A 24,303-nucleotide genomic window follows, 5' to 3' on the forward strand; every position below is an offset into this window, starting at 1 on the left:
GCATACACACAGAGGAAACCAGAATTGAAAGAGACACATATACTCCAATGTTCATCGCAGCACTGTTCACAATAGCCAGGACATGGAAGCAACCTAGATGTCCATCAGCAGACGAATGGATAAGAAAGCTGTGGTACATATACACAATGGAATATTACTCAGCTATTAAAAAGAATGCATTTGAATCCATTCTGAGGTGGATGAAACTGGAGCCTATTATACAAAGTGAAGTAAGTCAGAAAGAAAAACACCAATACATATATTAACACATATATATGGAATTTAGAAAGATGGTAACAATGACCCTATAAGAGAGACAGCAAATGAGACACAGATGTAAAGAACAGATTTTTGGACTGTGTGGGAGAAGGCGAGGGTGGGATGATTTGAGAGAATAGCATTGAAACACGTATATTACCATATGTGACACAGATCGCCAGTCCAGGTTTGATGCACGAGACAGAGCGCTCAGGGCCGGTGCACTGGGACCACCCTGAGGGATGGGACGGGGAGGGAGGGGGGAGGGGATTTCAGGATGGGGGACACCTGTACACCCATGGCTGATTCATGTCAATGTATGGCAAAAACCACTACAATATTGTAAAGTAGTTAGCCTCCAATTAAAATAAATAAATTAATTTTTTTTTAAGTGTTTTAACTTCTTAGGCACTAGCTGCCTGGATTCCCTTGCTTGGTGCCCACAATAAGTGCTTCACCACAGACTGTTTTCAGTAGACTGGCTGTACCACATGTGAGAAAACACACCCAAGTTTGGTTTGGTAACAAAAGAACAGTTTAAAAAAAAAACAAGAATGAACAACCAAAGCTTCTTCATATTTTACTACAGAGGTATTTCCAATGTATTATTAGTTAATATGCAATTTGTAAACTGCTACATCATACCCTACACGTACAAAATGATTTTACAAAAATGCCCTAAAAACTAGTAGATAAAATGTGTTCTCTGCCGAGCCGGGACTGGAAGGGGTGCCTGGGCAGGGGGCGCCTGACACAGGGCCACAGCCACAGCTGCCCTCTGCCTGACGTGGTCCTTCTGCCACCTCTTCAGCCCCAAGTTCATGGCATCTTGATTCTTCACCTTTCTCTCCTCTTCTTCAGCCTTCCTCTCACGTGGGACCCGCCTCTTCACAGACAACCACGCAGGATAAATGAGTAACAGAAACTTATCTTTAACCCCTTCCCCCTGGGACGAGAAGAATTCTGATTCTCTGGGACATTCAGCATCTTATTTCCCATGGCCTTTTTCATTCCAGAATATATGTATCACTTCAAACAGAAATACATCTTCTCCAATCAGAGTTCTCAAGTAGCCTTCATGGTATCTTTCGAGTGGTCCTTTCATAGTTAGTCCCAAGTTATCTACAGTACCGTAGTTAACCTTCATGATCAAAACAACTAACAAAGCTGTCTTCTACAATTGTTTTACATTCCACATCACCAGGAACTCTGCTAAGAAAATACCAAAGAGGGAAAATCAGCTCAAAGATCGGCCACAAGTTCTTAATGTGTGCTACTAGGGGAAGTCTCTAGATTACTGCAATCAAATATTCAGTCCCTCCAAATGTCACCAGAAGAGCCAGGGTCATGGATCAGACCAGAAATCCACTGTGATGTTGACATATAAAGGATTGTAATTCACAGAGAGTAATTTATAACCACAGCTGCTCAACCCATCTGTTCTCCAGACACGTGACACCTGATGTAAGAGATTCATCCTAAAGATAAAAAGAACAAACATGAATGATAAGAATGTAAAATCTACTTCCATTGCTTTTTGCCTTGCCATAAAGTTTGGCAAAGGCATCTTTCTAAATTATTGCACCTGCTGGGCTTCCAACTGTAAAAGAAGTTAAGTTTTCTCATCTAAGGTTACAGACACCAACGACAGCCATGTGTTCCCGTGGAAGACCCCATGGAAGACCCTGAGAACCAATGATGAGAACAATCCTGCACGTGGTGAGCCCTGGTCTATAGAACAGAAGACTGTACAATGATACATGTCATCCACTGCTGACAGGCCCTTGGATAAGCTTCAGGGAATCTATGAATCCTCAGACATAGCACCCAAAAGAACTGGTTTATCTGCCAGGATTCCTTGGCGAAAGAGTTAATTCCCAGGGCAGAAACACAGGATGAACCTAAAACAGCTCATCACACCAGAGCAAAGGGAAAGAAGCTCTCAAAACAACTAGAGCTCTGTCAAAGGATTCAGGAACAGCTAGGAAAAGATAACATTTGCCAAAAACAATCCAAGCATCAAAAAGAATATTAACTACATTCAGAAGGATGTAGGTAGCATACACTCATCATTTTGAAATGATAAACCAATGCTAATTTTTTCCCTTTATTCCATGATGTGAAAATTCCATCAGAAAAATGACCTGGCTTGTTCAAATAACTTACAATGGGGAAAAAAAGGAAGGGGGTACCTACAAATTAAAAGTAATTTCACAGAGATCATTCAAACGTAATGTGCCAACCTTGTCTAGAATCCTGACCTGAATAAACCAACTGTTTAAAAAAATTTTTAAGCATTTATGAGATAATCAGGGAAATCTGAACATTAATTGGACATCTGATAACAGTAAAGAAGTACTGCTGATTTTATTTTAGGTATGACAATGGTGGCTTCCAAGGTGGCACAGTGGTAAAGAATCCGCCTACCAAAGCAGGAGACATGGGTTCAATCCCTGGATTGAGAAGATCTCCTGGAGTAGGAAATGGCAACCCAGTCCAGTGTTCTTGCCAGGAAAATCCCAAGGACACAGGAGCCTGGCAGGCTGCAGTCCATGGGGTCGAAAAGCTGCTGCTGCTGCTAAGTCATTGCAGTCGTGTCCAACTCTGCAACCCCATAGACGGCAGCCCACCAGGCTCCCCCATCCCTGGGATTCTCCAGGCAAGAACACTGGAGGGGGTTGCCATTTCCTTCTCCAATGCATGAAGGTGAAAAGTGAAAGTGAAGTCGCTCAGTCGTGTCCGACTCCTAGTGACCCCAGGGACTGCAGCCTACCAGGCTCCTCCGTCCTTGGGATTTTCCAGGCAAGAAAGTGGGGTGCCATCGCCTTCTCCGGGGGTTGCAAAGAGTCAGACACAACTGAGCATGCACGCACATGATAATGGTACTGCAATTCTTTTTTTAAATACTTCTTTTATTTTAAGGATACATATTGAATTATTTACACATGAGATGCTGTGATATCTGATTTGCTTCTAAAGAATCCAGTGGGTGAGGAAAAGAAAGTGAGAGAAAAAAGAGAGGCTATGAATTGATAACTGTTGAAACCGGGTATGGGATATGTCTATGCGAGAATTCAACAGACTATTCCCTTTGCTTTTGGGTCTGTTTGAAAAATTACCTTAAGAAAAAGCTCTGAACAAAATAAACTGGTTTATCTGATCAAATCTGGCATAGGACTATGGACTGAAGAGATTAAACAGGTAGGCTGTCAGGCATGTGACTCCAGGACTTACCGTCCTATATTCACCTCATTGCCTTGGTCTCTCTTGTGGAAGATCATAGTATATTTACCCACTTCAGGCAGTGGCCGGGTTATTTTCATTCTATGAAGTTCAACCCTGGAAAAATAACAGAGGTGTTTAAAGAAAAATTCTATTCCACTTATCTGCCACTAGGTACTTAAGAAAAAAGTCACTTGCAAAAATTTATATACATGTGCCCATAGAAAGTTATGACCAACCTAGATAGCATATTCAAAAGCAGAGACATTACTTTGCCAACAAAGGTCCATCTAGTCAAGGCTATGGTTTTTCCAGTGGTCATGTATGGATGTGAGAGTTGGACTGTGAAGAAAGCTGAGTGCCGAAGAATTGATGCTTTTGAACTGTGGTGTTGGAGAAGACTCTTGAAAGTCCCTTGGACTGCAAGGAGATCAACCAGTCCATCCTAAAGCAGATCAGTCCTGGGTGTTCATTGGAAGGACTGATGCTGAAGTTGAAACTCCAGTACTTTGGCCACCTCATGCGAAGAGTTGACTCACTGGAAAAGACTCTGATGCTGGGAGGGATTGGGAGCAGGAGGAGAAGGGGATGGTAGAAGATGAGATGGCTGGATGGCATCACCGACTCGACTGACGTGAGTTTGGGTGAACTCCAGGAGTTGGTGATGGACAGGGAGGCCTAGTGTGCTGCGATTCATGTGGTCGCAAAGAGGTGGACACGACTGAGTGACTGAACTGAACTGAACTGACACATATATCTTGATTCTTTTGGTATTTTAAAAAAAGAATTTTCTTATGTTGAACCTCAGGCAATAAATTCATAAAAGAACCACACTTAACATTTACTAATGAGGTGCAAAGATGTATCAATACACAGTTTGTTGTTTTCCAAAAACAGCTGAGAAAATACATCTTTAAAAGGCCAAGTCTCTCAGGATCCCTAATTTACTTAGTGTTTTATTTTTTAGGGAAAGTACAACTGCTAAAGGTCACAAACCTATATTCAAATCTAGACTTAAATATTTACAACCTTGGGGAAGTCAGTTCATTATTCCAGGCCTGGGTTTCCTCAACCAAAGAGCAATGGGACACACAGTTGATCTGACAACCTCAAAGAAGACAGTCCATGTGGAAGATCCTTTGCAAAACGTAATGTACTCTATAAGCATAAAGAGGGTGGTGCCTGTTGCACAGGTGAGTAAATAAGTAGTAAAGAAATTTCCACAAAATTTTTATGCTCAAATCAGTTGGTTTATTCACAGCATTAGTCAAGAACCACTCTGGAGGCTATGATGTTGAAAACAAACTTGGGGGCTCCCTTTTACATTGAAGCCAAAGAGCAACAGGAATAGCAGAGTGAAGATCCATCACCAATGTAAAATTCTACTAACCATCCCATCTGGGAAGTAAAAAGGAGCTGGGGAATATGATGGATACGTTGACTGAGCCCTTGCTATTCCTGCCCTGCAAACTAGCAGGCATCTTCTGTCCACTTCATAAGCCACAGACAGCCATGCAGGCTGCTGATGGGCTGGGCCATGAAGTACGCCGCCCATCACTACAGCCCTTCCTAGGCAGCCTTTGGCCAGAGAGATCCGTTCCCTCCTGCCAAAAACACTGGAGAGACTCTCAGCCTAGACTTGGGAACAAAACCAACCTGGAGCCATGGCTTCCTCATGCTGAAGCAATGGAAAAGCAAAGGAAAATTTCTGGAAGCCACACATCTATTAATTCAGAACCCCAGCTGAGAAGTTTACTTTCTAAGAGGCAACAATAGGAGGATGGGGCAGGGTTGGGTGGGGGGGTCTCCCTAACAGAAAGACCTTGTTAATACAAGTCTGAATATACTGCCCCCAGGCTCTTGAAAAAAATTACTTAATTCTGGGAGTTAGGGATACCCATAACTATCTGGCCACGAAACCCAAGTTCAGGAAAAGGGGCTGAGAGAGGAGACCAGGCATATTCCTTGTGAATCCTCCAGAGTTGGAGAGAGTCCAAGAGAATCTGAGGTCATGCCAGCAGCTCTGGGTTATGCCAGCAGCTGCTCCCACAGAGCGTGGGAGAGGGCATCCTGGTTTGCTCCAGGGTGTGCGACAGGCACTCCCTGCTGTGCACAACACTGGGAACTGCCAGTGTCACCTGGGGTCTGAGAGAAGGCAGAGGCTTAGAACAGACCTCTGGCCACTTTCCTCGGATTGTAGCTTTACAGACACTCTAGTCTGGGACTTTCCGTTCACTGGGGAGACCCTATCTCAGTAGCTAGGACCTGCTGCCAAGTCCACAGACACCTCCATCAACACTCCTGGACCGCAGACATCCATAAGCCAGAACCGGACCACCCTCTGTCACCTCTGAACTGCCAGTGGCAAAGAGCAATTTGAGCCCCCTTGTTCACCCCCCTCCCCGCCCTCTGCCACCCCTCTAGGACAAGTTCAAGCCTCATGACCTGCTGGCCTGGCATCCACAGCAACCACACACAACTACGGCTAGCAGACCCCGTGAAGGGGACCTGTCTCTGTTGTTCACCTGAGTCTGAGGTCATCGTCTTCGCCTCCCCATCCCCAGTAGTTGTTAGAGAATCCATTCACCTTGAAAAATTGCTCTCGACTTAGGGCAGTAACACCCCCAAAATATCCACTGTAACGTAACCTGAAAGAGAGGACAGAGAAGGCAAGAAGGTTAGCACGAAGTCCTTTTGTTCTCTACAGCCGATCCAGACTTCGCAGGGCGGGCGTATTCCAGGGACACTGAAGACTGTGCTTTCTCACCCGTCCACTCCTGCTCCAGAGCCACCTCCCCACACTCCTGGCCTTCCAACCTCTGTCCAGACAGGCTCGCTAAGCAAGGTGCCACCCACCTTTGGTTGTTCATGGTTGTGTGCAGAGGTCTACACAGGTACCTGTGCATGTACACTGTAACATCAGACCTGGATGACAGACCTCATCTCATGTGTAAATCCAGTAAACAGTGGTGTGCCAAACAGTTGTGGGTTAAGAAGAAATCTAAGGCTGGGTCCAGGTTAGGCATTAAATTTTGCGAAGGACAGGGAAGCCTGGCGTGCTACAGTCCATGGGGTTGCAAAGAGTCAGACATGACCGAGCGACTAAACAACCACAACAACAACATGAGTGAACAACAAAACGGTTTTTCACTTTTACTTTTTTTAGCGAGTTGGGTGGAGGGCAAGAGACAGGTCCTGAACACACTTTGTATGCAAACCTCCACTTTTACGCAAATCTCCATCTCAGAGCCTGTCTCCTGGCGAACCCGACATACCTTAATAACCCCGAGGGCTCCAGCATGGGCAGCTAGGTAGATGATAATGCCTGTCACAAAAACAGGGTATACACACCAATAATTAGGTTTTGAGAAGGAGACAAATTATGGTTTGGATAAGCTGAATTTGAGGTTCTCATGGGGCTTCTGCCAGTGGGAAAAAGGATACAGGATCCAAGTTCAATACAGAAGAGTAGTTATAGGGATAGCTTCGGAAATAAGCTGTCGAGAGGTGGTACTTGAGGGCACAAGAGTAGCAAAAGTTGCCCGAAGACAATGCAATAAGTGAAGAGAGAAGAGTAAAGAGGGCGGAGCTATGGGGATACCAACAAGGAAAAGGGAAAGAACAGAGGCACTGGCCAGAGAGCACGTCCCACTCATTTAGGACTAATGCGAATCTGAGAAATAGAGACATCCCTTAGAACACGGTAACCATTTAGAAACGCAGATGAAGGCAGCTTAACAACTTGGATGTTATCGAATAAGAGAAGGTGAATATATGGAGGATTTCTTCCTTTAATTAACGTCAGTTCAAAGTATTCCAGGACCAATGAAATATTTCTGCTTTTCCAGATAAGAAGGAAAACCAAAAGGAAAGATCAGTCACCATGTAGGCCAGCAGTCCCCAATCTTTTTGGCACCAGGGACCAGTTTCGTGGAAGAATTTTTCCATGGACAGTGCAGGGGGTGAGAGAAGGATGGTTTGGGGATGATTCAAGGGGTCTCGAAGAGTCGGACACGACTGAGCAACTTCACTTTCACTTTTCACTTTCATGCATTGGAGAAGGAAATGGCAACCCACTCCAGTGTTCTTGCCTGGAGAATCCCAGGGGCGGGGGAGCGTGGTGGGCTGCAGTCTGTGGGGTCGCACAGAGTCGGACACGACTGAAGCGACTTAGCAGCAGCAGCAGCAGCAGTAGCAAGTGCATTACATTTATTGTGCACTTGTTACTAATTATTATTATATCAGCTCCACCTCAGATCATCAGGCATTAGATCCCAGCGATTAGGGACCCCTGATGTTGACACCTGCCACCTAACAGATGAAGTCCCCAAAGTTAATTTGTAGCTCAGCTGTTTGTTTCTATGCTCTGAGACCAGATGGGGTGGACCCTGCTTAACCCACAATGGAAACAGATTTACTTATATACCCCCAACCTAAAACAAACAAAAAGAACAAAGTGCTCAGAAGACAGGTGTTATTGACCAAGACATCGACTACAGTGACTTGTTGCCTTGTGAATGGACACTTTGGCTGGGAAGGGATTCCTAAACTACCTAAAGACCAGCAGCTTCATCAGGACCCTGAGTGGAATCACTGCTCAGGCATAACCTGCAGAGCACCAACAAGCAGTCACCAGGAGGGAACAGCACTGATGACTTGGAGTCATCTATTAAGTAACTATTATCCACTGGGTGCAAAGCAGCTGGCTGAACACTGGAATAAGTGGGCCCAGCCTCACACGGTTGACAGTCCAACAAGAGAGGTGACTCTTCTCGGGGTTCTGAGGAAGGCGACGACAACATCAGGGCAAGTGGGCCTGGAAGGATTCAGAGAGGCAGAAAAATGGGGGGAACTCCTGGTAATCAGGGGCTTCCCTGGTGGCTCAGATGGTAAAGAATCTGCCTGCAGTGCGGGAGATGGGGTTCAATCCCTGGATCAGGAAAATCCCCTGAAGAAGGGAATGGCTACCCACTCCCATATTCCTGCCTGAAGAATTCCATGGACAGAACAGCCTGCTGGGCTACAGTTCACAGGATCGCGAAGAGTCAGACACGACTGAGTGAGTAACAGCTGATGACTCAAGCTCCATTAGGAAAAGCAGAGAGGGAGAAAAGTACAGGCTGTCTGAGGAGAACCTAGAGACCTGTTCAGCTGTAGGAGGAGACCAGCCGGAAAGGGAGGTTCAAGAATTATCAGTTTCTCAGTTGCCTCTTAGGTGCCAAATATCTACATGTTTATTGTTCATTGCTCCTGGTTTTTCTTCTTACCTAGAAAAGCATAAAATATTTGACTGGCCCAGAGATAGTTTTACTTATTTTTAAAGGCCCAAGGGTGGGGAAAATGCAGTCATAAAATAACAGTAGCGTCCTTGTAGAAAGCAGGAAGGTATCAAAAGAATTCTTGGCAACAAAATGTCCCACGGCCTAGAAGAGATCTTTATCACTGACATAATCACTGGGAGAAACAAGATTTATCTCTATCTTCACAGAAACTGAGATAGCTGAGACAAGTTACTTAAACTTCTTCCCTCTGCATGTGTGTAAAGTAAAAACATTTCTTGCACTTCTCTTTGTACTCAACAGACAGTTGTGACAATATTGTGCTGATTTAAGCTCTGTGGTGCAAGGACACACAGTTAAAACCGGGGGGCAGACACTTCAGTTCAGTTCAGTTCACTTGCTCAGTCATGTCTGACTCTTTGCCACCCCATGAATCGCAGCACACCAGGCCTCCCTGTCCATCACCAACTCCCGGAGTTCACCCAGACCCATGTCCATCGAGTCAGTGATGCCATCCAGCCACCTCAGCCTCTGTCGTCCCCTTCTCCTCCTGCCCTCAATCCCTCCCAGCATCAGAGTCTTTTCCAATGAGTCAACTCTTCACATGAGGCGGCCAAAGTACTGGAGTTTCAGCTTTAGCATCATTCCTTCCAAAGAAATCCCAGGGCTGATCTCCTTCAGAATGGACTGGTTGGATCTCCTTGCAGTCCAAGGGACTCTCAAGAGTCTTCTCCAACATCACAGTTCAAAAGCATCAATTCTTCAGCACTCAGCCTTCTTCACAGTCCAACTCTCACATCCATACATGACCACAGGAAAAACAATAGCCTTGACTAGACAAACCTTTGTTGGCAAAGTAATGTCTCTGCTTTTGAATATGCTATCTAGGTTGGTCATAACTTTCCTTCCAAGGAGTAAGCATCTTTTAATTTCATGGCTGCAGTCACCATCTTCAGTGATTTTGGAGCCCAGAAAAATAAAGTCTGACACTGTTTCCACTGTTTCCCCATCTATTTCCCATGAAGTGATGGGACCGGATGCCACGATCTTTGTTTTCTGAATGTTGAGCTTTAAGCCAACTTTTTCATTCTCCACTTTCTCTTTCATCAAGAGGCTTTTGAGTTCCTCTTCACTTTCTGCCATAAGGGTGGTGTCATCTGCATATCTGAGGTTACTGATATTTCTCCCGGCAATCTTGATTCCAGCTTGTGTTTCTTCCAGTCTAGCGTTTCTCATGATGCACTCTGCATATAAGTTAAATAAGCAGGGTGACAATATACAGCCTTGATGTACTCCTTTTCCTATTTGGAACCAGTCTGTTGTTCCATGTCCAGTTCTAACTGTTGCTTCCTGACCTGCATATAGGTTTCTCAAGATGCAGGTCAGGTGGTCTACTGTTCCCATCTCTTTCAGAATTTTCCACAGTTTATTGTGATCCATACAGTCAAAGGCTTTGGCATAGTCAATAAAGCAGAAAGAGATGTTTTTCTGGAACTCTCTTGCTTTTTCCATGATCCAGCAGATCTTGGCAATTTGATCTCTGGTTCCTCTGCCTTTTCAAAAACCAGCTTGAACATCAGGAAGTTCACAGTTGACATATTGCTGAAGCCTGGCTTGGAGAATTTTGAGCATTACTTTACTAGCATGTGAGATGAGTGCAATTGTGTGGTAGTTTGACCATTCTTTGGCATTGCCTTTCTTTGGGACTGGAATGAAAACTGACCTTTTCCAGTCCTGTAGCCACTGCTGAGTCTTCCAAATTTGCTGACATATTGAGTGCAGCACTTTCACAGCATCATCTTTCAGGATTTGAAATAGCTCAACTGGAATTCCATCACCTCCACTACCTTTGATCGTAGTGATGCTTTCTAAGGCCCACTTGACTTCACATTCCAGGATGTCTGGCTCTAGGTCAGTGATCACACCATCGTGATTATCTGGGTCGTGAAGATCTTTTTTGTACAGTTCTTCTGTGTATTCTTGCCATCTCTTTTTAATATCTTCTGCTTCTGTTAGGTCCATACCATTTCTGTCCTTTATCGAGCCCATCTTTCCATGAAATGTTTCCTTGGTATCTCTAATTTTCTTGAAGAGATTTCTACTCTTTCCCATTCTGTTGTTTTCCTCTATTTCTTTGCATTAATCGCTAAAGAAGGCTTTCTTATCTCTTCTTGCTATTCTTTGGAACTCTGCATTCAGATGCTTATATCTTTCCTTTTCTCCTTTGCTTTTCGCTTCTCTTCTTTTCACAGTTATTTGTAAGGCCTCCCCAGACAGCCATTTTGCTTTTTGCATTTCTTTTCCATGGGGGTGGTCTTGATCCCTGTCTCCTGTACAATGTCATGAACCTCATTCCATAGTTCATCAGGCACTCTATCTATCAGATTTACGCCCTTAAATCTATTTCTCATTTCCACTATATAATCATAAGGGATTTGATTTAGGTCATACCTGAATGGTCTAGTGGTTTTCCCTACTTTCTTCAATTTAAGTCTGAATTTGGCAATAAGGAGTTCATGATCTGAGCCACAGTCAGCTCCTGGTCTTGTTTTTGCTGACTGTATAGAGCTTCTCCATCTTTGGCTGCAAAGAATATAATCAATCTGATTGCAGTGTTGACCATCTGGTGATGTCCATGTATAGAGTCTGGAGAAGGGAATGGCAAACCACTTCAGTATTCTTGCCTTGAGAACCCCATGAACAGTATGAAAAGGCAAAATGATAGGATACTGAAAGAGAAACTCACCAGGTCAGTAGGTGCCCAATACGCTACTGGAGATCAGTAGAGAAATAACTCCAGAAAGAATGAAGGGATGGAGCCAAAGCAAAAACAATACCCAGCTGTGGATGTGACTGGTGATAGAAGCAAGGTCCGATGCTATAAAGAGCAATATTGCATAGGAACCTGGAATGTCAGGTCCATGAATCAAGGCAAATTGGAAGTGGTCAAACAAGAGATGGCAAGAGTGAGTGTCTACATTCTAGGAATCAGCAAACTAAAATGGACTGGAATGGGTGAATTTAACTCAGATGACCATTATATCTACTACTGCAGGCAAGAATCCCTCCGAAGAAATGGAGTAGCCATCATGGTCAACAAAAGAGTCCAAAATGCAGTAGTTGGATGCAATCTCAAAAACAACAGAATGATCTCTGTTCATTTCCAAGGCAAACCATTCAGTATCACAGTAATCCAAGTCTATGCCCCAACCAGTAACGCTGAAGAAGCTGAAGTTGAACGGTTCTATGAAGACCTACAAGACCTTTTAGAACTAACACCCAAAAAAGATGTCCTTTTCATTACAGGGGACTGGAATGCAAAAGTAGGAAGTCAAGAAACACCTGGAGTAATAGGCAAATTTGGCCTTGGAATATGGAATGAAGCAGGGCAAAGACTAATAGTGTTTTGCCAAGAAAATGCACTGGTCATAACAAACACCCTCTTCCAACAACACAAGAGAAGCCTCTATACATGGGCAGACACTTAGTTGCCTGCAACTGACTGCACCTGCCCCAACTAGAGAGATTAGAATACGAAATACATTAGAACTCTGATCTGCAAATAAGACTCTCAGCTTCTACAAGAAGGTCATAGATTTAGCTCCCAGCTTCTTGCATCCAGATCAAAAGAGGAGACAGATTCAACCACATGATTTACATTAGGAAAACTGTCAGTTATTCAAGGAAGACAAAGACTGCCAGATATCTAGTTATAAAAGAAACATATGGCCAATTGCCATAGCGAGTTAACAGCAAGATTCATAAGGGGTTGTTTTTAGATTGCGTGGCATCTGATAAAACCCACGATCATCATACCAAAGTTATACTCCAGATCGGTTCCCAGCAGGAATGCCCAAGAGCTCATTTTCTTATGGTGCAGCTTAAAGCAGAGATAAAATCTAGAATCCTAACAGAAGGGCTGTCCTTGAAACAATTCAGTGTATCCATAATCCAAAAACAAACAAAAGAACAATCCTGTGTGACTATAATTTCTTACCACAGTGTTTAGAAAAGACTGGGCAAGGGGACATTATTATCCATGTCAAGGGTCTGAAGTACAGTATTCTGTATTGTAAAGAGTGACATCTTACTACCAGTAAGTGAGCAGATAATTGCCATGCTTCTGAAAATACCAAGGTACCTGGATATGATATAATGCTTTCTTCAACACAGAGGTGGCTCAGAGACCAGACACCAAAACCTCCAGAAAATGATCAAGTTTCCCAAAAGAAAAAACCCTGGGGTTCTCTTCCAGACCTTCCCCTGCCCTCTTGCCCAAGTGTCTCTGGAGCCTGGAGGCAGGAGTGGGCGTCTGCCCTCATCTTCTCCCCTCCTGCCTGGCTCCATCCCGCACACCAAAGGCCAGCTGAATTCTCCTGTCATTCTCCGGTTCTAACCATGCATCAGCAGCACTCTGATACCTTCCACAGGAACTCCAAACACCTTATGAGACTGGATAAGGCCTGCCTAACCTGGCCCCTGCCCACTCTCGTCTCTAGCCTCTCCTCCTTCCACCATCCCAGACATTCATTCTCCAGCACTAACGAGCCACCTGCCTTTCCTCCAAACCTGTGCCACATTCTCTCTTGCTTCCATGTCCTGGAACTCTGCTGGGAAGCTCCCATTGATTCCACAAGATAAAGGTGCCACGTTTCCTGAACAACAGCGTTAAACCCTTCCCAGGGTGTTTCTTAAAGACAGTGTGCTCTCACCCACTGCAGTTTATTCCAGGTATTTGTTTATATCCCACACTTCACACAGGGACTGGATTTATAGCCTGTCAGTTCAGTTCAGTCACTCAGTCGCGTCCCACTGTTTGAGACCCCATGGACTGCAGCACTCCAGGCTTCCCTGTCCATCACCAACTCCCAGAGCTTACTCAAACTCATGTCCATCAAGTCAGTGATGCCATCCAACCATCTCATCCTCTGTCTGTACAGTCTTACCTGAGGCAAAAATTCCCTGCAGTCAGTGTTACCCCTGGAAAACTCTTAAACAGTCCAAAGTGAGAAACCTACATACTAAGAACAACATGGAAACCAAGACCAAGGAAGGTGTCAAGAGATTGTGCCCACTTCCTGGAGTAGACCCTGGTGGAATTTCCCTTATTATTTTATAGCTGTCTGTTCCTCTGCCTCACCACTCCCATACTCTCCCCCTCATTAACAAGCACTTCTTGTTGAATTTGCACAAGAGAAGTGCACAGCTGACACAGCTCCACTCTAGATGCCCGTCTCCCCACACACACCAGGAAGCACTGTGAGGGCAGGCACTCTCCCTTCTTCAGACTGGTCTCCTGGCCCTAGCATAGTAAGCACTCCATATATGAGCATATATGACAGGAAGGGCTTGGGGCAGGCTGACAGGTAAGTGTGCACACTTATAAGTGAACATGCAGGTTCACTTTTGGAAAAGCTTCCTGCTCACTATTTCCTCTCGGTTGTTTTCAAGAGGAACTTATTAATAAACTAGGACTGAAAAGCACCTATAGCTTTCCTGACGGAAGGCGTGGGGTGGGGATGGAAGCAGAAATGACGGTGCCTAGCTCTTCCCACAGTGGTTTTAAGAGAAAGGGACTTGTCCCGGGCGTCCCGGCTCCCGGGCAGACCACTCGATGGACATGCCCCTCCCAGGCTCCCCCTGGACTCTAGCAAGATGCCACAGTGTGGAAAGAGACATCACAGGCTCACAAAAGAGGCCTAAAAGCTGACCTGGAGGCTCCCTCTCTTTGCCTCCCAGAGACAGAAGTCAGGGACAGATAGATGAGTTACTGTAGCCCTACTCAGCATGGGAGCGCGTAGCAAAGTTCTACCAGGCGGGCCCTGCAGGCAAGTCTGGCCACCATGTGCAGTGTTTAGATGATTTTCCCTCTCCTGTTCTCTCCCCCTTTATCTTTGTGATCTCCTGCCAAGGCATTTGTAGGACTTCTTCCTAATAAGAAAAAAAAATCTAATTTCTCTAATTCCTATTTTAAACTTTGAAGGAGCTGTCATGGACCATTCTTCCTATTTCTCATTTTCCGCAGACACCCCCAGACACTATGTCTCCACAGCCTTGATGACCACAGGCCAGGCGTCCTGACCCCAGCCAGCCATGAGCAGAGCCACCTTACCTGTACCCTGTGCTGTTCCTGCCAACCACCAGATGCCTGGGCTGATCTTCACACCTGTAAAGGTTCAAATCGTTCTCAGGCACCAGGTCCACATCGTGGAATATGAAACAGTCCCAAATTTCATCCTTGAGAGCTTCTATATAGCCCACATTCAGGAGTTTGGCGCGATTAAACTTCTTACTTCCAGCCTGTAGATATGGAAATTACAACTTGAAAAGCTCCTAAGACAAGATTTCACACTGTGTCCCTCTTCATTTCACATGCAGGAGTGGGTATTATTCTCTAACGCATAAGAATATACACATGACATGAAAATCTGACACAGTAGATTGAATTAACAATAACAGACCCTTTGTGTTTTTCTTTATGCTTCATACATACTTATATTCCATAACTAAAAGCACCTTAAAATGAAAGACTGCTGTTTAATGGGTTTAGAGTTTGTTTTGCAGGAAAAAAGATTAGTTGAGATCAGTTGCACAATAATATGAATTTACTTAACACTGGGCTGCCGTCTATAGGGTCGCACAGAGTCGGACACGACTGACGCGACTTAGCAGCAGCACTGAACTGTATAATAAAAATGGTTAAGATGGTATATTTTATGTTATGTGTGTTTTATAACAATTTTTTTAAAAAAACCATAGTTATTTAAAGTTTTTACTAATAAAGAAACTCAAAAAATCTTTAAACATACCTTTATTTATTCCATGTAAAACTAAAAAACCTTTCTTATATACTAGTCATGACAAGTAGTATCACTGCCTCACTTGTTTAACTCTCAGCTAATCCCAATCATACCCCATGTAACAGATCTACACTAAGCTCCCCAGAAATATAGCTGGCCAGGAAGGATCAAAAAATCTTAACCTAGGGACTTCTCTGCTGATCTGATGGTTAAAACTCTGAGCTTCCACTGCAGGGGGGTTGGGTTCAATCCCTGGTTAGAGAATTAAGATCCCACATGCCTCACAGTGAGGTCCACAAAAAAAAAAAAAAAAAAAAGAAAAGAAATCTTGATATATAAATAGAGAGGTTTACTGCCAATATTCCTAAGCTACTTAAAAGTCTCATGGAATCATTGTGAAAGAATCCTGTTTTAACAGTTAATGGCAGATGCTAGTCCTTGCAGTGGCCTGACAGAGGGGATTCATTACCAGGTAAGAAAAGAACATAAATCAACCAGTAACATAATCAAAGCTATAGTATTAAAAAAAAAAATTTACACTAGTAATTTTTTCATGGCTATTTGAATCAAATTCCTTAAGAATAGATTCCAGTTGAGTAAACAGTTTATCATAACAAAAGTACAGGCAATTCTCAAAACTCACTACAGTACTTCCCTGAAAAGAATAACATAAAGCATATTTTTCTACTCATAAAAATATTATATGCTGGGGGCTGCTGTCTTGAGTAAGAACTCTGAATGACTAACAGTGTTAAAAACAAAAATAATGACAAGCCAGTGTAACAGTTAATTTTTTTCAAATCCCCACAAAATGGGCATAAATGTAATATATATATATATATATATATATATATATATATATATATATATATCTCACATCAATTTCTAAGAGCCCCAGTTTATTACAATGTATATACTGCAGAATAACATCTTCTGATCTATCAAAAGTTTTCCTAAGACAAATGTTACCAGTTTTAACTGATGTTAGGCATGTAGTTAATTATTTTCCTTGTATTCAATGGAGGAAGAAATGGCAACCCACTACAGTATTCTTACCTGGAAAATTCCAGGGACAGAGGAGCCTGGTGGGCTACAGTCCATGGGGTCACAAAGAGTCAGACACAACTGAGCACTTGCCTTCATAGCATTTGTAAGGATTTGAGGGGGAATTATTTGGATGGCCCAGCATAATTTTGAAAAGATAGCCATAAAAAAGATATTTAAGTTGATGTCTTATTTTTCTTTCAATATATGTTAAAACCAAATAGAGGCATCTTAAATCACCTGCTTCATTTAGAGCAAAACTCTTCAAAAGCAGCCTACACTTATACTTACTGTGTTCCTACTAACTCAAGCTTCTGGAAGTCACAAAACTGAATCAAAAAAGTGAAAACTAAACGTAATGTTTTATGTAATAGATAGTGGCAAAGTTAAAGGCAGAAAGGTAGAGAGAGTTATAGAATTTCATGGTGATTAGCACTAGATCCCCATCAAAGAGCCAAGCTCAATAATAAAGCACGGTTCTAACATCTCACCGTGTAATGCAGAGCAAACGCAGAAGGCAATGTAAGGTCAATACCAGGGGAATATCTCAGGGCAGTCATTGGCTAACATGGAAGAGCTCACAAAAGAAAACAGGCTTCCTCCAGAGGTTCACTAAAGAGCCAGTCAAATTTCCCAGCACTTATACCATTATTCCAAACTCTGGGACACGAAACTCCTTTACTCCTTTCAAGGACAAATCAGTTAAGAGACCTCACCTTTGATGATGGTTAGACGCTCTTTTACCCAAGACAGACAAAGAGCCACAAAGAGAGGGGAGTCTGGAGGGCAGAGGCCTCGTCCACCCCCCCAGACTCACCTGGTGGATGACGTAGATGCCGTAGTCCAGCTGCTGCCTCTGCAAGAAGGGGTGAAGGTGCTCCAGCAGGTACAGCAGGTGCTTCTCCCTATGCCGGTGAGGGATGAGGATGGCAACTCGCTGCAAAGCCCTGCACTCCTCAGGGCGATACCGGCCTCTGTGCACCTTGGGGTTCTTTGCCTGGACTTCCTCCAGAGTGAGATCTGGCTTGAACACGAGTTTGGTCTGGCCTTCTACAATAAACACAGGACACAGGAACTAACAGGGGCAAGCTTATCACGTGTTGATGGGCTTGCAGGAGCCAGTACTTTGAACACTGCCTGGCACACCATAAGCACTATTGTAAAGCCTCCTTTGGTCACAAAATATAATCACAGAACCACAGAATCTATGACTCAGGTTATTGGCTGCAGAAAAAAAGCAAATGACATACAAAAGTAGTCCCCTGTGGCAGAGGAACCAGTTCTGGTTCTATGATTCATTCGTACTAGGAAATATACTCTGTCCTGATGACCCTGGTGAAGGGCAGAGATCAGGGGCAGACTAAATAACTTCAAATTTGCTCTAATCTCTTTTCCTTCTCAAAATTCCAAAGGGGGAGAAAAAAAATAACAGGAAGCCTCACCCTTGGAATGAATGAATACATGAATGAATAAATAAATCCAACTTTTTGGTTGTCATTAAAAAAAATTCCAAAGGAGGGTGAAGTCTCCTAAAAATCAAGGGCATTCCAGGACTTCCCTGGTGGTCCGGTGGTTAAGAGTCCACTTGCCAATGCAGGGGTTCGACAACTAGATTAGGAAGATTCCACAGAGGCAACCAAGCCCATAGGCTACAACTACTGAAGCCTGTGCACCTAGAGCCCACGTTCTGCAACAAGAGAAGCCATCACAGTGAGAAGCCCTCACGCTGCAACTAGAGCGTAGGTCCCTGTTTGCTGCAACTAGAGAAAGCCTGCATGCAGCAACAAAGACCCAGAACAGCCAAAAATAATTTTTTAAAAATTAAAAGCATTCCATGGAATCAAGCTCATGGACAAGACCCTTTTCCCTAAGGTCCTTCCCTAAGCTCTTGAGAGCTCTACTAACTCCCTGAAGGTAAAACAGTGAAAGGCAACAGAAACTAGCCTCCCTCCCTAACTCAACAATAACAGGTATGTGCAACACTGTAAGAACCCTCCCACTGTTTCACAAGACAGATATCCCCAATGGGGCATCTGCTCAGCAAGTCTGGACACAGCCTGACTGGATGAAACCCAAGACCATTCACGGCAACCAATCTCACACAGAGCTTTAAAGAGACAGCTGAAGGCACTGACCCTCTCCTCAGCTCTGAATGAACAGGAAATACTGACTGGTAAGGGAGGAGGCAGAGCTCTGGTTAGGGAACAGAGCCACACATTTTAACACTCCTCGTATCCTGGTCAGGCTATAAAATCTCAAGATGCTTGCAACTGCACTATCCTCTTCTGAGCAAAGCAGTCGCCCGCTTTTCCTGTGTATGTCACTGTGCCTCGCTCCATGTGACCTCCCTCTACCCCGGCCATGGCTGCTTAAACCAGGCGCTAGTGTCTGTGACATGGCCAAAAGGCAATTGCACCAAGAGCAGGTAACTGCTTCCAGCCACCTAGAGAAAATAACTGACCTACAAGACCTTTTCAGAAGGGTCTGCACATGAGACAGGGTCAGCAGGCAGTAATGCCCTAAAAACAAATAGTAAGAAAAGCAGTTATAAGGAAAAGCAAGCTACCAGAGCTGCTGGGAGAAGATGGGATGGATGGCCGCTGTGATGTTTTCCTACGTAGCCTGTTCATAAATCCCATCATCTGGGCTAACTGGACCATGTCTCAGTTCCTGGCCCCTGAGAGAACACCAAGCAACAGGTTCAATGAAAACCAGTCCCCCTGGCCACTCTCTCATGGTCACAACTTTCATCTTGGGTACCTGGTTCCATTTGCTCTAGCATTCTCCCTTAGCGCCCCCATGATATTCTCTCAAGTTCTGTCCCCCACTGGATCACTAAGGGTCTATCCTGATTCACTACTACTGCATCAACCTCTGGATCCATACGTGTTATTATGTCACTGCCCATCTGTTTCCATGAATGTATTTGTTGCTTAAGTATGTTGAGAGGATTTTGAACAAGGGGCATGATACAGTCAGATCTGTGTTTCAATAACTCATTTTCCCATCTCAACTTGCGTGATCTGTGAGCAGAATGACTGCCCTCAATCAGGAAAAACGTTTTGGCTTTTCCATGACTGAGTAAAGGGAAGCAGCATGCCAGTATGAGCACAGTATGAGTCTGCAAGTCACTCAAGAGAAGGGTCTACTGGTTTTGTGTAACTAAGTGCAATGAGCCTCTGAAGAGCCCGAGACTGGCCCCTGGAGTGCTAAGTGGGTGTGTGCAGAGCTACACCTCTGAAAAACCAGGGGGCAGTTCTGAACTTCACAGAGCTAGAAAGGATCACCCGGCCTTCATCCTGACTGCACACTGTCCCCTGGGAAAGAAAGTCAAACATGAAGCAGTACACTGACCAACACAACAGAAACAAAGGCAAGCACACAGGGAGCCTGACGTTAACTCTGGGACAGTCCCAGAAAACTTTCTGGGAGAGAAGAATCTAAACCACACATCTGATGACTAAACACGATTCTGCCAGACCCACATGGGTTGAGGAAAGGCCTTCTGGAAAGACACTCCGAGGATTATCTGGAGAACCACAAGGCCTTCAATGTTCTAGAGAGGTCTGATAGAACCTGTGTGGGTTAGACAGAATGTTGCTGTGGAGTTTTTCCTAATTAATGTGCTTCCTAAGACCAACTTACTGTTCATTTAAAGTGAAAGGCAAGGCATTAGAGGAGAATCAACACATACAACATATTTAAGAAATAAACTAAGACAACACTGAAAAAGTACTACCCTGTCCCTTGACTCCATACTTAGGGCCAAGGGGATGGTAACAGATGTGACACGAGTGGAAGCTTGGATGTGCTGGCATTTCTTCACCCGTGTTCTGTGGATGCCAGGAGAATATGTCCAGGTTAGCCTGCTGATCCGGGAGGATGAGAAACACACGGAGCAGAGCCACCAGCCTAGGGCAACTGACCCCCAGCTCATCACACGTGCCTACTGACATGGCTGCTCAGATTTCTGTGGCTGGATGATCAAACTGGGGATATTCATATAATAAATATAATATGTCCACAATATGAATACAGCTCACAAACATAACGTTGAGCAACAGAAGCCAGACCTAAAAGAGTACATAGCGTATGTACTCTATGGAGTACATACTATGTTTCCAATTATCTACAGTTTCAAAAACAGGAAAAATCTAATGCCTGGTGTTATAAACTTGGAATAAGGGTAGTGACAGAAAGAAGGATGGGAGCTTTTGGGGTTCTGGGAAGAGTCCATTTCTTAATTTATGTCCTGGTTCCACAGGTATGTTCATTTTGTGAATCTTGAATGTACACTTCTGAAATGTGCTTTTCAGTACATTTGTTGTATTTAAATAAAAAGTGTATGTACTACTTGTAAAAAAGGAAAAACAAATACTTACTGAGGTGTGGAGACACAGAAGGGCAATTGTCAAGTCTTGCTTTTTCCACAAATGCTTCATCCGTCACAGTTCCTTTCTTCCCTAAAATGATACCCTTGCTCAAACTAGCCACGAGATCCTTTGCTTTAGGAATCTCTTGAATAGCACCCACAAAGTAGTTACTGGTGGCCCACCCAACCACTGTCAGGCATAAGGTAAAAAGCAACAGCAATCGGAATTTGTAGGAAAGGTGGAAAGTCACGTTGAAGTTCATGTCTTTGATTATGTGAGCAATAGGTATCTCTCAGCCTCCACTGCAGGCAGGAAGCTTCAAGTTCAGCTATTCCAATCTGCAAACCTGATGACAACTGTGCGATGCCTGTTTTTGTTTGGGCGTTCTGCTCCAACAATCCCTGAAATGCAATCACAAAGACATGCTGTTTCAGATGGAAATCCTAACCTGAGATAATACTCACCAGCACACACTGAAAACCTGTCCCCAACCAATCTTGACTATAACAGTAATGGGAGTTCTCCAGTGAGAGCTTAAAGATCAGAAAACCAGAGATTTTGGAGGTAGAAGGTTCCAGCTGTCATTCACTCCAGACGTCACACAGGTGGAGAAGGCAAAGGAGAGCCGATCATTGCCTCCTCAGTTCTGAGCTGGCACAGCCCCAAGTTCAAGGGTTTTTCAGTTATAAATGTTATAGCCACACTAAGGCACAGGGCACACCCCAACAGGTGGGGAAAAGGGCAGAGGACACAAAAGGATGCCAACACAGGATGCAAGAATCTGCAAGAATAACAGACTACAGCACAGTGTTCCAGATCTGGGGTTTGGGTTTAGACAGAAAGTATGACCCATCACTTCACTGGGCCTTGGTCTCCTTACCTGTAAAATGGGGATAAAAACTGTACCTTCCTAGAGAGGTTATTGAGGGACTGGATGACCTAACACATTAATACAAAAAGTGTTAGCCCACGTCCTGACGCACAGTGCATGCATACATGCTCGGTCGCTTCAGTCGCGTCCAATTCTTTGCGACCCCGTGGACTGCAGTCCACCAGGCTCCTCCGTTCATTGGATTCTCCAGGCAAGAATACTGGGGTAGGTAGGCATGCCCTCCTCCAGGGGATCTTCCCGACTCAGGGATCATACCTGCATCTCTCATATCTCCTGCACTGGCAGGCAGGCTCTTCACCACTATGCCACCTGAAGCACCCACCAAGTGGTAACTGTCACTGCTGTTATATTATTTACATTAATGACTCTAGACTAGGGATGACCTACAGAATGACCACTGGGCTGCCAGAATCACCACTCTGCTGTGCTGCATTTCTGTCAGGATGAAATTGCCATCCTCATTTCATACTTCAATTGCATGTACTAGGATAGTATGAGAGATGGCTATGCTCTTAGTAACTAACAAAAATTCAGTTTCTGAGGCCACCTAGTTGAGGGCCCTCCCTGGACCATGGTAACTACACTAAGGTGATGAAAGCTACTTGGCAAGGCCCCACATCTTCTCTGCATTACCAAAACCACGTCTCTTCTCAAATTCTAAATGTGTCATTGTAAGAGTGTGGAAAATGCTAAAGCCAGGATGCTGATAATCTCCACAGCAAACCTATTCTCAATTAAATGGAGAGAATAGAGACCAAACTATATTCCCCACCAAAATAACACAAAAACATGTATGATTAAATCCTAAGTAATAAAAAGAAAAACAGAAAATAAAGTCTATCTGTGCATATGATTACCACTAAAATGACAGAAATAAGAAAACTCTATGAAGAAATAGAACCAAAAGCTAGCAATGATTCTGTTAGAAATAGGGGATTAGCCAAGGGTGTTTTTTTTTTCCTTTTTTCTTTCATTTTTGGAAAAGTATAACACACTTCTGTCTTTTTGTAATGAAAACAAATTTGATTCTTTAAATGAGATGTGGGGATGTGGTAATTTACTGTGAAAAATAAAACAACCCTAGCAACTCTCAAGACAGCCTCATACTTACTAAAGGGTAGCATCCCCAAATTTTAGCCTAGATGAGTTTGAGGGAAACCTAGGAAGCATTCTTCTCTAGACTCAATGTTATAAATGGAGGTTAGGTTCCTGGATCAAACCACAAAAGAGAAGATCTGACCCAGGAAGCAATTAAACAGTTTGGCCTGTGCTTAGGGTCTTGTGAAGGCATCACAAGTAAATGCTGAAGGCAGTAATAACTCATTAGAAGATTAATCATTAAAAAGAGGAGTGTGCATTTATTCTGTGCCATGTTCTAGGAGTTCAATCACTTATATTAACTTACTTATTTCTCAACTTTGTGAGTTTAGAATTATTCAGTTCAGTTCAGTTCAGTCACTCAGTCGTGTCCGACTCTTTGCGACCCCATGAATCGCAGCACGCCAGGCCTCCCTGTCCATCACCAACTCCCGGAGTTCACTCAGACTCACGTCCGTCGAGTCAGTGATGCCATCCAGCCATCTCATCCTCTGTCGTCCCCTTCTCCTCCTGCCCCTAATCCCTCCCAGCATCAGAGTCTTTTCCAATGAGTCAACTCTTCACATGAGGTGGCCAAAGTATTGGAGTTTCAGCTTCAGCATCATTCCTTCCAAAGAAATCCCAGGGCTGATCTCAATTAGAATGGACTGGTTGGATCTCCTTGCAGTCCAAGGGACTCTCAAGAGTCTTCTCCAACACCACAGTTTAAAAGCATCAATTCTTCGGCACTCAGCCTTCTTCACAGTCCAACTCTCACATCCATACATGACCACAGGAAAAACCATAGCCTTGACTAGACGGACCTTTGTTGGCAAAGTAATGTCTCTGCTTTTGAATATGCTATCTAGGTTGGTCATAACTTTCCTTCCAAGTCTCCTCATTTTATAGAGGAGAAAACAAAGGTTTAGAGATTACGGAACTTGCCAGAGACCACACAACTATTAATAGTAAGCGGTGGAGCTGGGGTATGAGCCCAGTGTTCATCTCCAAAGCCTGGGCTTCTGCCACACCCTTCACACGAATGTTGCTATCTCTTTCCTCCTCTTGGTACCTGGCTGTGTCCAGCACAAACCCTTGAAATACGCAGCTTTCTACCTCTCCCCTCCTGTCCCTTTCTTTGGGACTGTCTTTTGATATTGTTTCCTGGAGGTCTGTTTCCTTCCCTCCAGGTAATAGTAAGTCTGCAGGTTCCTGGAGCCAGACTGTCTCACAGACTTAACAGCAGAAGGTTTGAATTGCTAGGACTGGCAATCATTTTTTATAAAATCTCAATCTTGGAAAACTTAGGGAACATTGTTTGTCTAAGAGCTGCTATGCTTATAGAGGAATAGTGTTTC

The 24,303-nt window shown here is 44.0% G+C and overlaps 1 protein-coding gene across 3 annotated transcripts in view; it reads right to left on the reverse strand.

The window, feature by feature from the left end:
• Nucleotides 1-825: 825 nt before the first annotated feature.
• Nucleotides 826-24,303, reverse strand: part of B4GALT4 (beta-1,4-galactosyltransferase 4) — a 32,340-nt gene continuing 8,862 nt past the window's right edge. For all 3 annotated transcript variants that reach the window (XM_061396604.1, XM_061396684.1, XM_061396775.1), the window contains 6 exons: nt 20,986-21,377; nt 17,421-17,653; nt 14,872-15,059; nt 6,006-6,128; nt 3,493-3,597; nt 826-1,736 (listed from right to left, as the gene is read on the reverse strand). In XM_061396604.1, the coding sequence (XP_061252588.1) occupies nt 1,604-1,736; nt 3,493-3,597; nt 6,006-6,128; nt 14,872-15,059; nt 17,421-17,653; nt 20,986-21,238 (1,035 nt within the window). In that variant the 5' untranslated portion in view covers nt 21,239-21,377 and the 3' untranslated portion in view covers nt 826-1,603. The remainder of the gene's footprint in view (nt 1,737-3,492; nt 3,598-6,005; nt 6,129-14,871; nt 15,060-17,420; nt 17,654-20,985; nt 21,378-24,303) is intronic.

This window comes from Bos javanicus, chromosome 1 (assembly GCF_032452875.1).
Source record: "Bos javanicus breed banteng chromosome 1, ARS-OSU_banteng_1.0, whole genome shotgun sequence".
NCBI lineage: Eukaryota > Metazoa > Chordata > Mammalia > Artiodactyla > Bovidae > Bos > Bos javanicus.